At 44.4% G+C, this 19,591-nt stretch overlaps 3 protein-coding genes across 3 annotated transcripts; 1 reads left to right on the top strand and 2 right to left on the bottom strand.

Annotated features, from left to right (window-relative positions):
• Positions 1-5,724: 5,724 nt before the first annotated feature.
• Positions 5,725-7,050, bottom strand: LOC134184118 (uncharacterized protein K02A2.6-like). The gene is made up of 2 exons (XM_062651734.1): positions 6,860-7,050; positions 5,725-6,580 (listed from the first exon to the last, which is right to left on the bottom strand). The coding sequence occupies exons 1-2, from the start codon at positions 7,048-7,050 to the stop codon at positions 5,725-5,727; spliced, it is 1,047 nt and encodes a 348-aa protein (XP_062507718.1).
• Positions 7,051-16,857: 9,807 nt separating this feature from the next.
• Positions 16,858-17,361, bottom strand: LOC134184117 (kelch-like protein 18). Its single transcript, XM_062651733.1, has one exon. It carries the CDS (start codon positions 17,359-17,361, stop codon positions 16,858-16,860), a length of 504 nt encoding a protein of 167 aa, XP_062507717.1.
• A 97-nt stretch (positions 17,362-17,458) lies between these two features.
• On the top strand, positions 17,459-19,169 carry LOC134184603 (TNF receptor-associated factor 6-like). The gene has a single exon (XM_062652339.1). The coding sequence runs from the start codon at positions 17,594-17,596 to the stop codon at positions 19,007-19,009; it is 1,416 nt and encodes a 471-aa protein (XP_062508323.1). The 5' UTR covers positions 17,459-17,593; the 3' UTR covers positions 19,010-19,169.
• The last annotated feature ends 422 nt before the right edge of the window (positions 19,170-19,591 follow it).

Below are 19,591 nucleotides of genomic sequence, written 5' to 3'. Positions count from 1 at the left end.
AGGTTGGGTCGGAGATGCTAGAATCACCGCACTCGGGGACACCGAATGTAGTGGAGTTATTGTCAAGCAACAATTTGTGAGGCATGACCAGTACACAGGACGTGATGGCTTTATCCAATTGGTCGATAACTATCAAGAAGGTACCGATTGCCCGTGTCAATGTTGATACCCCTTATTTGTCAGGTACAGTGGAAGCGCTATGTCTTCAAGACGCCATTTATGACGTTATCATTGGCAACGTGCCGGGGGCAAAGAGCCCTCATCAAGCTGATTTTGACATCCACACTGCCGCCGTAGTGACGAGGGCCTAAGCAAAAGTTAAAGGAAACAACCACCCAGTTGACGGTACCGGAGGCAAGCCCGTTGCTCACGGTGGATAAAGAACGATTAGAAGAACTACAGAATCAGGACCGTACACTTGAGAAATACAGACATTTGGCAGAGGCTATATATAAGTCGGACGACCAAAATGGTCCGAAATATGAAATCAAATATGGTATTATCTATAGATTGTACATCCATCCAAGGGTGAACGGAGGACAGCCAGTGAGGCAAGTCATGGTTCCAGACCCATTACGTCGTCAAGTGATGGAACTTGTTCATCAGTCTATTTTGGGCGGTCACCTGGGATCAAAGAGGATTATTGACCGGGTCTTTAGCAATTTCTATTGGCCCTCAGTTCGAAGAGAGGCGACCCAGTTCTGTAAATCTTGCGATATTTACCAGCGCACAGACAAGAGAGGAGTTTGTGGTAGGGTACCGCTGCAAAATATGCCTATAATAGACGTACCATGCAAAAGAGTTGCAGTCGATCTGGTGGGATCGATGTCCCCGCCGAGTGAAAGCGGGTATCGTTACATCTTGACGCTGGTCGACTACGCGACCAGATATCCAGAATCCGTTCCTCTCAAGAACATCGATATGGTATCGGTGGAGGAGGCTCTCCTCGACATTTACAGCCGAGTTGGAGTACCAAGAAAGTTCTCAGTGACTTGGGAAGACAATTCGTTTTGGACTGCATGAAGGAGGTGTCTAGACTACTTAGTATCAGTCAACTTGCCACTACGCCTTATCATTCCATGTGCAACGTTCTCGTAGAAAGATTCAATGGTACTTTGAAGACGATGCTGAGACGGCTGTGTGCAGAAAAGCCCAAGCAGGGGGACAGATATGTCAACGCTCTGCTTTTTGCATACCGGGAGGTACCACAAGAATCTACGGGGTTTTTTCCATTTGAAGTAGTCTTTGGGAGAACAGTGTGGGCACCGATGCGAATACTTCGTCACCTCTGGACGCAAGAAGATGATGACACGGACGTGCGCACTACCCATCAATATGTCTTAGAATTAAAGGAGAGGCTTGAGCATACTACACAAATAGCACGAGAAGAATTACGAAAAGCACAACGATACCAGAAACGTCATTATGATTTAAGGGCAAGACAGCGACAGTTTGAAACAGGTGACATGGTCCTTGTTCTATTACCAACGGAGGCAAACAAATTATTGATGCAATTGAAGAGACCGTACTCCGTAGAAGAACGAATTGGGTCGAACGATTATAGAATCAACGTGAAGGGCAAAGTCAAAACCTATCACGTTTATCTTCTAAGGAGATATCGTGTGCGAAGTGAAGAGTTGATGCCAAAGGCAGATGACAATGTAAGAGGACTGCTGCTGGAAACAGTATGTTCTGCATATCGTCGAAGCCACGGGCGGCACTCGAGAAGCAGCGAGCGATGACGGACTATTGGAGTTCGGGAATTGCCTCAGCACAGAGTCCTTTGAGGACGTGAAGTATGGAGACGGACTAATCAAGGAGCAAATGGTCGAAGTGGTCGGATTAGTTCGAGAGTTTACGGGAGTGTTTACGGATCTTCCTGGGACAACGACCTTGGTAAGCCATCACATTCATTTGATGACAGATGTAAGCCATCACATTCATTTGATGACAGATGTGTCGGTTAGCAGCAAACCTTACGTAGTTCCATACAATGTGCGCAAGTCTTTGCAGACGGACATTCATAAAATGATAGACATGAAGGTGATACGTCGTTTAGAGTTGCCCTATGCATCACCAGTGGTCGTGGTACGCAAGCGAGATGGGACTAACCGCATCTGTGTAGATTATCGCCGACTTAATCGCATTACCATACCAGACCCTGAACCGATAACTCTGATGGTAGAGCTCGTGCAAAAGCTTGGAAAAGGTAGATTCTTTACCAAGCTAGATTTAAGTAAAGGATACTGGTAGATCCCCGTCGCTGAGGAGGATATAAGCAAAACAGCTTTTCCTACCCCTGACGGATGTTATGAGTTTCTAAAGATGCCGTTTGGAATGATGAATTCAAGTGCGACGCTCGTCCGAGCAATGAGGAAATTGTTTCAAGGGATGGAAAAGGTAGACTCATATGTGGACAACACCATAGCTCACACACTGACGTGGCAGGACCACGTAATTGTCCTTCGTGAGGTATTGGAGCGGATTCTAAGGGAAGGCTTGACAGTGAGGCCGTCAAAATGCTTGATCGGAGCTGGGGCTTTAGACTTTAATGGCCATCACATTGGGAAAGTATGATCGAACCAAACGAAGAGAACGTCTCTAAAGTACGCAGTGCACCGCGACCCACAACTAAGAAAGAGCTTCGAGCTTTTATAGGTCTCGCGGGGTTTTATAGAGATTTCATTCCCAACTTCAGTGCGGTGGCCGTAACTCTGACTGATCTTACCAAAAAAGGACAACCCAACAAAGTTGAGTGGGGGGGGGGACACAAGAGAGAGCATATACATCGCTAAAACATGCAGTGACGAGCAGACCTGTGCTACATCTTCCCGATCATGACAAGCCATACACGTTGCCTGTCGATGCATCAGAGGTAGGTGTCGGAGCCGTCTTACTCCAGGTTCATGACGGCAAATTGTTCCCAGTCGGATATGGAAGCAAGAAGCTCACCGGAGCCGAGCGAAAATACTCGGCTATTGAAAGAGAATGTTTGGCTGTGGTTTGGGCGGTGAAAAAATACCTACGCTACTTGTATGGTCGCGAGTTCACTATCCAGACAGACCATCAACCTTTACAGTACCTAAGCAAGGCTAAGTTTATCAACGATCGCGTAATGCGCTGTAGCCTCGAACTTCCAGACCAGAGAGCGCGCAGCTCGCGAACTCTAGTCTGGACCAAGTCGATACTAAAATGATTTCGGAAATAGCCCTTCTTAGACAATCAGCTTCTACAACCCGAATCTCGGTTGTAAATTCTGATTGGCTTAGCAATAATTGGTTATGATAGGTGCACTAGCACTGATTGCGCGCGTGTGAAATCCTCGTGGGCGACTAAGTGCACGCCAGAACAATGACTAGACTCTGCATGCCAAAACAATGATTGGATCAGACTTTGCACATACACACATCTTAGTTTCAGTTTCAGCTTCAGTTCTTTGATATTTTCAAGCTTGCGGTGACATCACCTTTGACAACTGGTCGAGCGGTAGTCTCGCTAGTCGAGCGGTTAGACTAGCTAGCGGTCTGCCGAAGAATCAAAGAGTCGTTGTTTCATGCCGTCTACCAAGATATCGCCGCAAACGCTGCAGACGTCTCTTCTTTGTTCATGAGATCTCATGGCATTTACAAATGATATGTTGATCTAGGTAAAACGATCCTACGCTGTTAGACACCATTTACCATTGCTTTTGATAAATACTTCCGAAATCATTTTAGTATCGACTTGGTCCAGACTAGAGTTCGCGCGCTTCGCGCGCTCTCTGGTCTGGAAATTCGAGGCTAAATGCGCTGGGCTTTACACCTTCAAGGATTTAGAATGCGAATCGAGACCATCAAGGGACGAGATAATAATGCCGCCGACTTTCTCAATCGTTCGCTTGACGACGATAACTAGGAGTGAAAGTTGAAGTCCCAAAGTTTCAACTTGGAGGGGAGTGGTGTCACGTGTCAACAAGCGACTATTTTTGTGTTACTCAAATTATCATAACGTTTGGGGAAAAGGGGAGGTACTTACATTGACTGAAGCGAAACGACTGAATGCCGGTGCCGCTCACGTATATATTCTACTGACTACTCTAGTATATTAGAAGTAGTTGTTGCACAGTTGTGTTAAAGTTAGTGGTGCGAGTTAGATGCCTATATCTTTTGTCTATTGCGTGTCTTCCGCTGTGCGTGTGTACCGACTCTAGCCTTCTTTCAAACGACCCATAACAGTATGTAATACGCTTAAATGCTTAATAAATAATCTAGGTGCTATAATAGATTTAGAACGCTTATTATGTGACAAATTTTGTAAACGAAAACCTAACAATAGGTCAGAAAGAGATTGACGCGCACACGGTGCACTCGAGGCTACATCTGGGACACGTCTAGATGTCGAGCGCTCAGACAAGGTAGGAAGAGATCGGTAGAAAGTGGGATCGCTGTTTGAGCGACTTACTGATTAAATCCGGCGCTGGATTTGGCGTGGGAGCTCTCTTCTCACTGCTCGTCTTCAGCAGACGTCCGAGGCCTATAGCCTTTGCCACAGGACTAGGAGCAGGCATGGCATTCTCAAATTCCCAACACGATTTCAAGAAAACAAACGAGCGAGTCGTCGTTGAAAGAGTCGAAACAGGAGATAGTGGGGTAAGAAGCGTCTGGGTCAACAAAACAGGCAGAAAACAATCAATGTAGTTTTCATTGATCTACACACCAAACAATCAAACTACAAAGAAATGTAGTTTGCTGTGGTATCTAGACTCGTGTATTAGCACTCTAACTCAACAACACAACGAAGTCCGCCAAACAAACATAGTCTCGCGCAATGCGCAGACGCCCCCGAGACGCCTCCCCCAAACAACCCTAGACTACTACATTTCTTCCCTCTAAATTTTCTAAGTTCCCAAATTACTACACTACAGATCCAGTCTTTCCGGAGGTCTCGAAATCCGTGCGGAACGCCGGAGGACAGGCGAAACGTCGGCAGCTTTCATTTCCAATTGCTGATCAGTCTCGGTCTCTGCTTGTTCTGTTTGCTGATGTTTGGTGACGTCCGGAGCGTTCGTTGCTGTTGACAATCTTGTGCTCTCTTCTCCTTGCTGTTGGTCTACCCCAATGTTGAGACTGTCCTCCATCATGCTTGCCCCTCTGAACTTTTAGTCTCAGTCGTTCTCTGTCGAACGTGATCCATGTGTCGCTTGGCTAACCGTCCGTCCTCTAACCTCACTCTGAAAGATAAGGGTCCCGTTTGACTCTCAACCACGCCTGCTAACCAATCCTGGCCCCTGCCAAAGTTACGCACAAGCACTGTTTGCCCCGTCTACAGATTCCGGTAACTGCAAGATTTGTCATCATCCTTCCTTTGTTGTTCTTGTGCTTTCCTTGTCTTTCTCGCCAGGTCCGGATGTAGTAAGTCAAGGAAGCTCCTTGGTCTCCGTCCCATCAGAATCACAGCTGGCTCCTCCCCTGTTGTCGCGTGTGGTGTGATTCTGTACAGTGTTCCCTGTCGTTTTCATTCGCTTCATGGCTGCCTTGAATGTTTGAACCGCCGTCTCAGCCAGCCCATTAGAGGACGGGTGGTAGAGTGCAGTTGTAATATGCACAATTCCCTTGCTCTTCATAAATTTCCCAAATTCTTGACTCGTAAAGGCCGAGCCACTATCACTGACCATGATTTCAGGTAGTCCGTGAGTCGCAAAAATAGACTGCAGCACCCGAATGGTAGGTCCAGTTGCGGGGAAACTCAGTGGTTTACTTCCAACCATTTAGAGTACGCATCTGACAGTATAAAGAACCACCGCCCCAAGAATGGCCCAGCAAAGTCGATATGTAATCTCGACCACGCACGTTCTGGCTGTGCCCAAGGGTGAAGAGGAGCTTTTGGTGGTGATCGCTGATGCTCTTGGCATGTCCCGCAAGATTTTGCTATCTTCTCTATATCAGCATCCAACCCCGGCCACCAAATGTAGCTTCTGGCTAGGCTTCTCATTTCAGATACCCCTGGGTGAGGCTCATGTAATTCCTCTAACACCATCGGCCACGCCTTCTGAGGTATAATGACTCGCGACCCCCACAGTACACAACCACCCAAGACACTTAACTCGTGCCGGTGATTCCAGTAATGTCTGAGCTCGGAGTCTACTTCTCTCTGCCATCCACTCAATACAGAATGCCTGACAGTTGCCAGTTGTCCATCTCTGTCTGTAAATTGCCGAAGTTGTACAGTTGTTATCGGTCTGGCAGGGGTTATTTCCAAGATGTGCAGTGATAGCACCGATTCACTAGGATTCTCTGTCACTTCTGGTTTAACAGACAAAGGTAACCGACTGAGTGCATCGGCGTTGGCATTTGTCGTCCCTGGTCGATAACGTCGTTTATACTGATAGCCACACAACATTATTGCCCAACGCTGCATGCGACCTGATGCCATCAACGGCACGCCCTTATTCTCTCCTAACAACGAGACCAACGGCTTGTGATCGGTAAGGATTGTAAATGCTCTTCCACTCAAGTATTGGTGGAACTTCTTCACTCCGAACAGCAATGCGAGTGCTTCGCGGTCTATCTGCGCATATCTCCTTTCTGCTTCAGCCAAGCTCCTAGATGCGAAAGAGGTTGGTCGCTCGGTACCGTCGCTAGCCTGTGTGAAAGCACGTCTCCTACCCCGTACGGTGAGGCATCACAGGCTACGATGACTTCCTTAATTGGGTCAGAATGTATTATCACTTGACTAGACTGGAGAGCCTCCTTCGCTCGTCTGAACGCTTCCTTATGCTCATCTTTCCACTGCCAACGTACGTTCTGGCGCAAAAGCTGATACAGTGGAGCCAGCCTTGAAGCCAGCTTCGGTAAAAACCGGCCATAGTAATTAATCATACCCAAGAAGGACCGTAATTCCGTAACACTTTTTGGGTTCAGGTGCAGCTTGAATAGCCATCACTTTCTTCTTGTCTGGTGCTAGCCCATGGCTGTTGATGGTATGGCCTAAGTAACTGATTTCTTTCTGCAAAAACGCGCATTTAGCCAGCTTTAGTCGCAATCCCAAGTTGGCTCGGCGTTGTAATACCATTTCTAGGTTCTACAAGTGGTCCTCCAGACAACGTCCTGTCACTAGAATATCGTCTAAATAGACCACTGTCATGGGAATATCCTGAAGGAGAGTGTCCATTACCCTTTGAAAAATGGCTGGACCCGAGGCCACCCCAAAAGGTAGGCGTTTGTACTTGAACATCCCCAAGTGAGTATTTATGACTACGTATTTTTGCGACGTCTCATCCAACGCTACCTGCTGATAAGCTTGGCTCAGATCTAACTTGGTGAACAACTGACTTCCAGCTAAAGAGGCAAATGTATCATTGATCTATGGCAATAGGTATTTCTCATAAGGATCAGCCTGCTTAATCGTCAACCTAAAGTCACCGCATATCCTGATTGAACCGTCCTTTTTAGAACCGGTTCTACTGGAGCAGCCCAATTAAAGAATCGAACGGCTTCTATAATTTTGTCTCGTTCCAACCGTCTCAACTCCCGTTCGACTAGCTCTTTGTAAGCATATGGTACATGTCTAGGCTTGAAAAACCGAGGTGCGGTATCCGCTCTCACCGCTATCGATGCTGTTGCTCCCTCCAGTAGTCCCATCTCCTCCTTGAATACTTCCTGGTATTTGGTGATGAGCTCCTTATGTTGAATCCTTCCTTTCACGTGTGATGTTCTACCATTGATATGGAGGTGGAAAATCTCTTCCCATTTCAGTTTTAGGGTCTGCATCCAGTTTCTACTGAACAAATTTGGACCCTTGCCTTTGACAATGATCAATGGCAGGAAAGCCACTTGCTGTCCATATCTCACTTTCACATCTGTTTCACCAACCAAAGTTAGTGATTCCCCTGAATATGTCCGTAATTGTACTTGTGGCCTACGAAAACCGGGGGCTTTCCGTTTAGACCATAATGCCTTGAAAGTAGCTTCATTCACCAGAGTTATCGCTGCCCCAGTATCTATCTCCATCTCCACCTTCTGCTGATTAATCACAACTTCTACCTTGAGTGGTTTCACTTCATTGCCACGCCCCACTATGTGTACAGCGTTCATTGCCGTCTCCAACATTTCTTCTAATTCCTGGAAATCCTTTTGGTGGCCTATTTGGTGGGCTGCCTTTGATTCTTCTTGTTGATTTGACTGACTTCGGCACGCTCTCGCGATATGGCCCCGCTTCTTGCACTTCCTACACTCTGCTGTCTGAAAACGGCATGGCTTGCGAAGGTGCCAAGCCAAACAACGAGAACACTTACTCTTTTCTGGTGTATGGTCCCTCCTACTTGATGTCTGAAGTACTGCCACTGGTGCTTGAGTTGCTGTCGACGTAAGACCACCTTGTTGCATTTCTAGCAAATTTTTCGCAGCTGTTTCCATCGCTCGGACAATCTGTAGGACGTCCTCAAATGTCAAGTTGACTTCTTGCAAGGGTCTCCACTAAATCTTCTCTTCATTTATCCCGCACACCAGTCTGTCTCTTAGCATGTCTGAGAGAGTATCCCAAAGGCACAGTCTGTCAATAATCGACGCAATTCCGTCACGAAATCCGCCACAGACTCACCTTCCTTCCTGTTCAAACTGTTAATCTAAACCGTTGTAGAATAACAGAAGACTTTGGTCTCACGTGATCTTGGACTCTCGTGACGATGTCGTCATATTCGACTGCATCCGGTGTTTGCGGCGCGAAAAGGCTGCGGATGAGTTTGTACGTTTGAGCGCCACATACGCTCAACAACTCTGCCTTTCGTTGGTCTTTGTCAGTCACCTTGTTTGCCGTGAAATAAAACCCTAGTCATTCGACGTAGTGTTCCCATTCATCTTGAGTTCCATCAAAGGCCCCACTTTCCCAATCATCAATGTCATGTTTCGTTCTTTGCCTCGTCGCCAATATGTGGTATCTAGACTCCTGTATTAGCACTCTAACTCAACAACACAACGAGGTCCGCCAAACAAATTTGGTCTCTCGCACTGCGCAGTCGCCGCCGAGACGCCTCCCCCAAACAACACTAAACTACTACATTTGCTCAGTGTAAATTTGTATGCTTCAGGACCATAATGGTCTTGTTGTGTTAGTGTTAGGTTGCTCAATGAGTCATGATGTAAATGTTTGATTTAAATGGAAAATATATGTATTGAAACAGACAAACAGACAGACAGACAGACAGACAAGCAGTACCCGTCTGCTGCACGATGTTACTGCCAAGCCAGCGGTTTATGTCCACCCCAGTCAATGACCAGGTACTCATTTATACTTCTGAGTCGAGAGAAGCAATTGTGTGTAAGTTTCTTGCTTAAGAAAATTATGCCATAGCTCGCTATCACTGTGACTATTACCTGCAACCCTGACACACACACACACACACACACACACACACACACACACACACACACACACACACACACACACTACTCAACCTCATCGATCCATCCGACCCTCCAACGTTATACAACCGTTCCTTCAATACGCCACAGCTGCTGACGACGAACAATCATGTCCGGCTCACGACTCCAACTATTCGATCTGTTATTGTAACATTCTACACTACGAGTAATGCTTTCCGACGATTTCTTCCCGCCGATTGTAAACAATTTCCCGACGCACGATTTCCTGGGATATGCCTGTGGTGGGAGCTAGATCTTTCAAGTGACGCAAACCTTTCACGAGATGATATCGTTTAGCTTCGTCTACGATGTCTCGACATTCCACCTTGCTTCGTATGAGCTCCTCGCAATCGACGTGTTTGATGAGGAAATCGGTCGGCAAGACGGGAAGGCGAATGTGACGAAGCAATTCGAGGAGGTTGGCTGCACGATGCTTGGGATCGTGTTTTACCTAGAATAAAGACAAAATTAGGAAAGACACGAAAGGATGAGACCATATGTTATAAAAGAAATAAAAAAAACATTTTGAAAAAATGATGGGTATGTAGGGATGGGTATGTACTTAATCATGCTCATCTCCTACATCACAATCCAGTACTGTGAGTGTCACACACGATTGCTGCGTTTTAATTAATTTAGGTGAAAAGATTGTGATATGGGAGATGAGCATGATTAAGTACATACCCATCCCTACATACCCATCATTTTCTCAAAATGTTCTTTTATTTTTTAGGTAAAAAGATTGTGATGTAGGAGATGGGCTTATAAATGACATAAGTACATACCCACCCCTACATACCCATCATTTTCTCAAAATCTTTTTAGACTTGTGTAGTTTGAAATGGAAACGATAGTCCTAGTAAACGTATGCAGCTCGGCCGGGATTTCAATCTTTGATTGCATCTCTAGACAACTCCCACGTTACGCTCAGCATACACGGAAGTACGTAGCAGCTGACGGATGTACGTAATAACACCGACTGCATCTATAAACAACTCCCATTACGTAGGGTTCCACGAAAGAGATACACGCTTACATGCACAGAGAGTCAGACAGGACGTCGCGCCGTTGAACATAGTCGTACATGTTCAACTACACGCAACTGTAAGCAGCATGTAGCAGCAGGTGGAAGTGGCAGCTAGGCTTCCAAACGGTAGTCACATGTACACACGTGACCGGAACAACATGGCGTTGTGGGAAGCAGTACGTGGAACTGCATGGCAGCAGTTGACTGATACAAAGTGACTTTGCACATTTCTAGCTGTTGGGTCAGTGCAATTCTTCGGACAAGAGCGAATCGTTTGGTGTGACTCTCGTCGTTGTAGCTGCTTCGAGTGAGGCGCTAACCTGGCTGACAAAAGTGAAATGTGAAATGTGAAATGTGTGTACAGGGACTATTTGGTCGCGTGGACTATTTGGTCGCGGGCAATTATCTCGCTCCTATTTGTTTCTCAAAACCGTTTAACTAGGGCTTATTTGGTTTCGGCCATCTGCAGGGACTATTTGGTCGCGTGGACTATTTGGTTTCGCATTTATTGCGTCTCGAATCGGCACTCTCCAATTCTTACAGCTGTAATATGAAACGAACTCGAACGACGTGACGATGGTCATGATAATTTTCACGCGTCTCCCAGACGTCTCGATAAGCCGAAATCGAGTGCGACCTGCTTCTTCTTCGTTTGTATTTGGCTTCCTATGAATACCGAAGTCATCACGACATTGTCGATCGCAATTTTGCTTGTCTGACGTTTCGTTTTGAGGCAAATCTCGGCTCGTCTGGTAGCGGGCGTGTCGAAAGCAGGCGGAGTAAGAATCTCTTGTGGGTTACAAGGTAAACAAACATGATCTGATCTCGGAGTGTACGTGTAGCCTCGAACTTCCAGACCAGAGTGCGCGCAAAAGAGATGTGCCGCAGTTAGCTGTCCGGTCTGTTGTCTGCATGCTGTACTCGGCTTCCTGCGATGATGGATATGCAACCTGCGAAAACAGCCTGTCTGTCTGTATGTTAGTCAGTCTGTCTGACTGTCTTTTTGTCTGTTAGTCTGTCTGTCTGTCTGTCTATTGTTATTAATAGAGCAAGAGTTCAAATATAATCTGTCTGTCTGTCTGTCTGTCTTATTTATTATATTTCTTAATAATTAGCCTATTCGTAACTAAGAGGCCCCAGCTCTAAGTAAATCATTGCGTTGGCCATTCGCTGCCATGCAGTTATAATAGTTGTATTATGTTGCGATGTCCTTGAACTGCGGTTATTAAACTGCAAATTAGTGCAAAACAAAGAAGTTTATTGCAATCGTGTGTACTCGCTTACATTACATGACAGGTAACTATACAATCTACGTCTGCAACAGTACATTACTAATCAGTCACTTGACAATATTGTATCCATTGCCACAGCAATGTTGTCTGCTGCTCATGATTGCAGGTGATGAAAAGCTAGTATATGAAATAATGCGTGCTTTGCTTTTGCACAGTATTTCCAGTCTTCTGACTGGCCCATAAATTCCTCGAACGTGTCGATTTCGTCGTCAGCAATTTGCAAAATACCATTTGGTAAAATATTGCTGCACGTACTTGATGACTTGTATTGAATATCTCGCACCTATTGTAACATGTTTCCATTGCTTCATGCTTTCTGCCATGGTTGTTGTTCTGGAAAAGTTTGCTTGTGTAGTTGTTGGACGCGCATCCAACAATGCCTTGATAGCATTTTTCTTTTCTAGTTTGGCTATCGTATTGTTTAGGTCTTTGACAGTACAGTGGATACCTGCAAAATACCGATCCGTTAGTTTCATTAAAGACACTGCAACTAATTAATTGTATAATTGTACACGTATAATAAGAATTAAATCTCTGCAATGCAATCTATCTGTTACGAGATTCAGAATACACACTTCCGCAGTAGACGTTAGAGTCCTCCAGTAAATTAATATCTGTCTATATACGTATAATCACCTACCATCTAATTCATCGATATCTTCTTCTTTGGTTCGATGTGTAGAAGCCAGTATTTCAACACTTAATTGGGTATTTGAGTAAACAAAGGGATTAATCAACAGTGTAAGGTAGAGGACTTCTTATAATGACTGAAACATTATAATTAAGCTTATTCCGTTAATTGATTTAGAAATTCTAGCTTTGCTACGGTCTTGCGACTAGATCATGTAATTGTTTGTATCGAAAATAAAATAATCTGTCTGTCTGTCTGTCTGTCTGTCTGTCTGTCGTTTGCTTGTTTTTGTACCGTGATATTGTTGTCCAATATTATTTCTGAACCAATGCCTAATTTTAGCTGTTTCTCGGTCTCTTTGTCTAGCTCTGTTGTTTGGTTGTTTTTTGTGTGCCTTGGTAGTGTATTCAAGATTGTTTCTTATTCGTAATAATTAGGATTTTGCTTTGAATTATATAGATCGGTGATAATATTCCATTGAAACTGTTGTACCACTTCTCGTGTTTTTTCTCACTTTGTGGCGTTATCAGTATCCTGGGAGAAGCGTTCCTGAAAGTATACGCGTCCAACCAAACTTCCCTTTGCAGAGTAATGTAGTTTTGTAAAGGGCGAAGGAATAGTCTAGACTGACTGAATTCCGAGGCTATACGAATACTATACTTCAGCGAATTTAGTGTAATATACAAACGTTCTAGTCCGCTGTCAAGCGACTTTCCACCTTGCAAACGTTGTGCTAGAGCTACAACTGTAGTCGTCCTCGCTAGTGCAACAACACACAGATGTTTGTTTACCTTGTAGCCCACAAGACATTCTTACTCCGCCTACTTTCGACACGCCCACTACCAGACGAGCCGACATTTTCCTCAAAACGAAACGTCAGACACACAAAATTGCGATCGACAATGTGGTGATGACTTCGGTTTTCATATGAAGCCAAATACAAACGAAGAAGAAGCAGGTCGCACTCGATTTCGGCTCATCGAGACGTCTGGGAGACGCGTGAAAATTATCATGGCCATCGTCACGTCGTTCGCGTCCGTCTCGTACAGCTGTAAGAGTTGCAGAGTGCCGATTCGAGGCGCAATAAATGCGAAACCAAATAGTCCACGCGACTAAATAGTCCCTGCAGGTGGCCAAACCAAATAAGCCCTAGTTAAACGGTTTCGAGAACCAAATAGGAGCGAGATAATTGCCCGCGACCAAATAGTCCCCACGACCAAATAGTCCCTGTACAGATACTTTTGTATGGGCCGCCATTTTAGATTCTTCGCATCCCTACATAGGGAGTGCGGTAGCACTCCCTGATATACAGTAGGCAGATATACATTACTTAATTTACAAATATGATTATTGATATTAATATAATTAATTCATGACAATTAATTAATTATATTATAAACTAATCAATTTAAATTTAATACAAACATTTACCATAATTGTATAGATAATTACATACAATGTATATTTTTTAAATTTTAAGTGGAAATAGTTGTGGGCGGATCTTGCTTTTCTACATCAGATTTTGAGTCTAATCTAGTGTTGATCGTTCTTGCATTGGATTATGTGCCAATTGCGGACTAAGTTGCTCTAAAAGATTATTAAAATGTGACTGAGTGTTTGTCTTGTGTTTATCATCGTTTTTGATGCAGTGGGTTTTAATACTGTTAGTCTGTCAGTCAGACTGGTGTGTGGTGTGTGTGTGGTGTGGTGTGTGTGTGTGTGTGTGTGTGTGTGTGTGTGTGTGTGTGTGTGTGTGTGTGTGTGTGTGTGTGTGTGTGTCTGTGTGTGTGTGTGTGTGTGTGCGTGTGTGCCCGAGGCAATAAATTATAGAAAACTTTAAGGCTTTATACCTGACTAAGCACTACTCAACAGCAATTTGCAACTAATGGATCTCTAACTTACACTTGATGTAGTGAGTATCAGTCAGAAAATAAACAGATCTATTTATGCAGCTGAATACAATCAGACCTCATTACTCCCACACCCTCACTTTCTGACCAAGTGGTACACCTGAAACCAATTTACATGGTCACTTAGTATTTGTTACCACTAATCCAACAGTTGGGTTAGTAAGGCCAGAAACCAGTGGGACAAATGTAGTTGGAATAATGAGGTCTGACTGTAGCCACAAGTAAGTTACTCAGACTCATGACAGTAACACAATCATAGTGACAAGCTACTACCACACACACTGTAATTATTTCACTGATTTCAGCACCAACTTCTCATAAATATCGGGAGCCACTAATTTTTGTGACATAACAAAATGTGGTTTACTTATGGACCCAGACATTCAGGCTGCTTGACATGTCAAGTTTGGCCCTTTAGTTCTGTGAGTACACAGTACATCTTGGTTCTATTTCCTTCATATTTTAAGTATCAACAGTCAAAAGGGTTTTCATGGAAATGCTCTCAGACTTTGAGCTTGTCAACAAGAACTAAGTGTTTCTGTAATAGCACACCAAACCACCTTCCCACACAGGCGCGGATCTACCATAAGGCCCGAGGTGCCCGGGCACCAAGGTCCCTAGGGGGTGTGTCACCCATTTCCCGGACGTTCTTCCCGGATGTTTGGCGGCGATGTCTAAGCGGCAGTCAAGTTTAGAGCTCTTCGGGTTTAAAGTACCTCGGTTGGAGGTTCAAAACACAAGTAACGACACTTTACCAGATACTGAAGTTGAAGGCCCGACAAGGAGAACTGCAGCACCATCGCATGCTCCTCTGGATGGTCTGGATGCAGTCGATCCGCCATATGATCTTGGGCTTATAGGATATACAAATGGGCGGAAACTCAGTGCTTCTGACAGGTACTTGGGTACGAGTATATACCTGCTAAGAAAGTGTGAAACTTCGCAGCTCTACTAGTAGATATCAGTGGATTGCATGCATCGATATTCGGTAGCCTATACTACCCTAATATCAACGTACTTCTGAAGTTAATGTGCACCATACCTGTCACAACATGCAGTTGTGAGAGAAGTATCAGTGGTCTCCGCCGCCTAAAGACTTACCTACGGTCAACCATTGGCCAACTCCGCCTTAATGGTCTCGCACTCATGCATTTTCATTATGGTTTAGACATTGACTATGAAGCTATCATTAATGACTTTGCTAGGAAGCATCCTCGTAGAATGGAACTTACAAACCTTATTGATGAAGCATTTTCACAGGATGGCTCTTGCTGATAGTATTCGTTGTCATGAAGTCGTATTGTTCTTCTTTAAATTTAATATTAGCAACAATATCAAGTTCAAATTTCTCATTAATATTAAATTGGGGAGGTTCAAATATCTAATTAATATTAACTTGGGCACTAAACGAAATTGAATGCTGGATCCGCGCCTGCCACACCTGCTAACCTCCTTCCACACACTCTTATTCCAGCTTGGCCCTTCCAATCAGGCAAAAACACACACATGGGGCTATTAGGCAGGAAGTGTGCCCAAGTCGCCATAACAACCAATAACAACCAATCACATCCAACAACATTACACAACCACAATGCACAGTAACAACAATAGAGGATGAGATAGAAATAACCTCGACAGGAAACAGGGGGAATGAAGCCAACTCAAGCACAACAACCTGAGGACAAAAATAATGTGCTTCTCTCTGACTCCACAATGGCTGCTCTGACTAATCGTCAAATAGTGTTTGTAGCAGTTGCCCTACTTCGTCCTAATCATCCTACAATAGCTGCCTACCAAGCGGCCTACTTATTACATTACACTACAATACACCACATTACTGTATACTACAGTACACTGCAATACACCACATTACAGTATACTACAGTACACTACAGTACACTACAATACACCACGTTACTGTATACTACACTACACTACAATACACCACATTACTGTATACTACACTACATTACAGTAACTACAGTAAACAACAGTATACACCACATTACAGTATATACCACAACTACATTAGATCACATTAGATCACCTAACCACATCACTCAGACAACAATCAGCGTCAACAAATCTTCCCTACCCAGCGTATCACGGCTAGATAGACTTCTTTCACGCTCGTAACGTTCAGTTCGTCGCTCGATATGAGCGAGATGAGGTGCTCGCACGGATGCGAGAGAAACTCATCGCCACAATAGACATCAACGAATCTCTCGCGCGGAAACACATCAATCAGTGGCGGATACAGGATTTGATAGACGGGGGGGAAAGAAACCTAGTTTGTGGGCGTGTCCACTAAAAAGTGTACTTTGTGGCCTGCTCTTGAGATGACGACTCAGAAAGAAATCCTGTCAGTGATAACTGTTTGCGTTTGGTACACGCCATGTGTCGAACTTTTCCCTGCTTGTACGTGTACGTGTACAGACAGAGCATGCGCACTTGCAGGTATTTGTAGATGCACGGTAATATGTCAAAATGATTCTATTTATAGTGTTAGGATCCTGTAGACTCAGATTTGAAAATTCTACGTCGCCGTCTGAGTACCAACCAATGTCTGATGGGTCCGTTAACTTAAAAGAAAGTTTTTTCAAACGGGGGGCACGTGCCCCCAGTGCCCCCGTCTGGATCCGCTAGTGTCAACCGCTTCAGTCAATTGCGTGCAGCCATTCGCCTCCGCGAAATTTCTTATGCCTAGGCAGTTGGCCGGCTCTAAATGTTCTTTTAAAAATTCGCAACATATTTCTTGTGCTGATTCTAGTTGTATGAGTGAGGCTGCGGCGAGAACGTCTTGGACGTTGTCGACTGTGACGTCCAGATGTCCCGTATATATAAACTCCACGATTCGGCCTAGGACGTCGGGGTCGATGTCTTTCATCGTGACGACGTCTTGCGTGGCTTCTGCCATGTTAGTGGTAAACATGGCGCGGAAATAGGGAATGCTGGTGGCGAGGACGACGCGGTGTGTAGAGATTTCCATCGTGCTGACCTTGAGAATGACGTCACAGAGTCGGCCGTTCTTTCGGAATTCGTTGATGAGATGGAGAAGCTTGACGCTGTGTTTGTAGCGATTGATGTCGAATGCCCTTGCCATTGCAGTACATCCGGGAGCTTGAGTTAATTTAAAGCCCGTATGTTGGTGTAACCGCAATGGCTGCGTAAGTCACTCGGTTTGTCTTGCTCGTAGTTTGGTTATACCGCACGTTTGCAGTACGCTATTCGTATAAGATTATTGAGATCGAGCTGGTGTATGGACTAAGTCTGGAAGTGGTGCATCAATCTGTCTACGTACGTTTTACTCATGAGCACGTGTTCTTGTGCGCAACATGGCGGCTGAGGAGAGAGGCTTCGATGCTGTGTTTGTTGAAACTGTCGCTAATAGGTTTTTGTGCCCCATTTGCTTTCTAGTTTTACGAGAACCGAAACTCACAGAGTGTGGCCATCACTTTTGTGCAAATTGTTTTGTAGACTTGCCAAACGCACCGGTAGAAGTACCTGCACCAGGCGACGAGTCGTACATCTCTTGCCCTTCGTGTAGGACGCGGTTGACGAAATCGGAGATTTTTTCCAACAATGCGCTGAAACGAGAGATACTGGATTTGATGATCAAATGTGATCGACATGAGAAAGGTTGTGAATGGGTTGGGGAGTTGAGATACAGAGAAAGTCATGAGAAGGAATGTGAATATGTTGAAGAAACGTGTGCAAACAAATGCGGGGAAATGGTGATACGAAAGGAAATGAAAAATCACAAGGAAAGACTGTGTGGAAGGAGAGCCACTGGTTGTGATTATTGCAGTGCCACAATGGAATGGATGGATCTTGCAGCTCATCACCTGACATGTCTTCTGTATCCTGTTTTCTGCATCTACTCGTGTGGGCAAATATTGGCAAGGGGTCAGATGGAAGATCACACTGGCAGGCAAGGAAATTGTCCAAACAGTATTCTTAGTTGTGATTTTAGAGATAATGGGTGTCAGTTTGAAGGAAAACGTCATGAACTGTTAATGCACATTGAAAGTAACACAGCTAACCATCTTAGTCTGATTGCCATGGAACTAAGAACAACCAAATTAAAGTTGGAGAATACTGAACAGAAGTTGGAGAAAACTGAACAGAAGTTGGAGAAAACTGAACAGAAGTTGGAGAAAACTGAACAGAAGTTGGAGAATACTAGTACTGAACAGAAATTGGCAGGCACAGAGAGTAGACTGTCAGAGGTGGAATCACAGTTGTGTGAAGAATTGATCAGAAGGAAATATTCTCTTCCACCTGTTTCAACTGCTAGCAAGTTTGTGCACAAATGGAGACTAGAGAACTGGTCTGAGAAAGTCATACAAGCAAAATTAAAGAAACCAGGTGAAAAGGTGTTTAGGACCAGTTCATTCTATGTATACCCTGGGTATCATCTGTACGTTGGAGTCTATCCAGTTGATGTTATTGATGACAATACTTTTGAGAACTACGTTGGTGTTTATCTGTATCCAAGTCATGGAGACTTTGATGAGAAGCTTGTTTGGCCTTTTCCATTTTCATTTGATTTTGCAATTATTGATCAACAACTAACAGGAGTGAATGTTGTTCATCAGTGTTTACCTCCCTACAAGAATGCATTGAATATTGGAATCGGAACCGAGGGATGGGGTAATGCAAGTGTTGTCTCTCACAAACGTTTAGAGTCTCGTCACTACATTAAGGACGACTCTATTCTTTGTAAACTGACTATTCATGTGAAGAATTAGCATGATCTGCCACTCTACAACGCGACAGTTATAGACTTCATTGATAGTTGTCATTGTAATTGTGATTATGTTAATTAAAGGCAGCTGATTTTTAGTTTTTGTAAAAGTGAGTTTGCAACAATCTATTTCATACATGTAGTTTTTGCTACTTGTACATTGCTGCTCGGAATTCTATGAAACATAACTTCATTGATTAATGGACTACAGTTTTGTGACTCTTATCATTTGCAGTATTTCATCAAATGTTTATGTTTATAGACGTCTCTGTGACATTTTCTGACTCCTATCATAAAAATAAAAAATGCAAGGAATTTTGTCTCGCGTAGCTAGACCCTACCTCCGCGTCATGACGTAATTTTTCCTTTTTTGTATGTAAAGCTGGATTTACAATATGGAAACGCTTGAGCGTCGCGTCGCGTCGCGTGGGAGTGGCAGGCGTCGCGTCGCGTCGCGTCACACCCGTCGACCATTCACAATGTAAATTTTAGCGCGTCACAGATGTCGGTGCATGTATTCCTGAATGACCACTCGCGCTAGATTACCACGCGCGAAAATACGGCTACGCCCATTTTACCTCGTGTT

The sequence above is a fragment of the Corticium candelabrum genome, chromosome 9 (assembly GCF_963422355.1).
Source record: "Corticium candelabrum chromosome 9, ooCorCand1.1, whole genome shotgun sequence".
In the NCBI taxonomy this organism is placed as follows: Eukaryota; Metazoa; Porifera; class Homoscleromorpha; order Homosclerophorida; family Plakinidae; genus Corticium; species Corticium candelabrum.
Note: the sequence above shows the minus strand (reverse complement) of the source record. Positions and strands in the feature narration are given on the sequence as shown.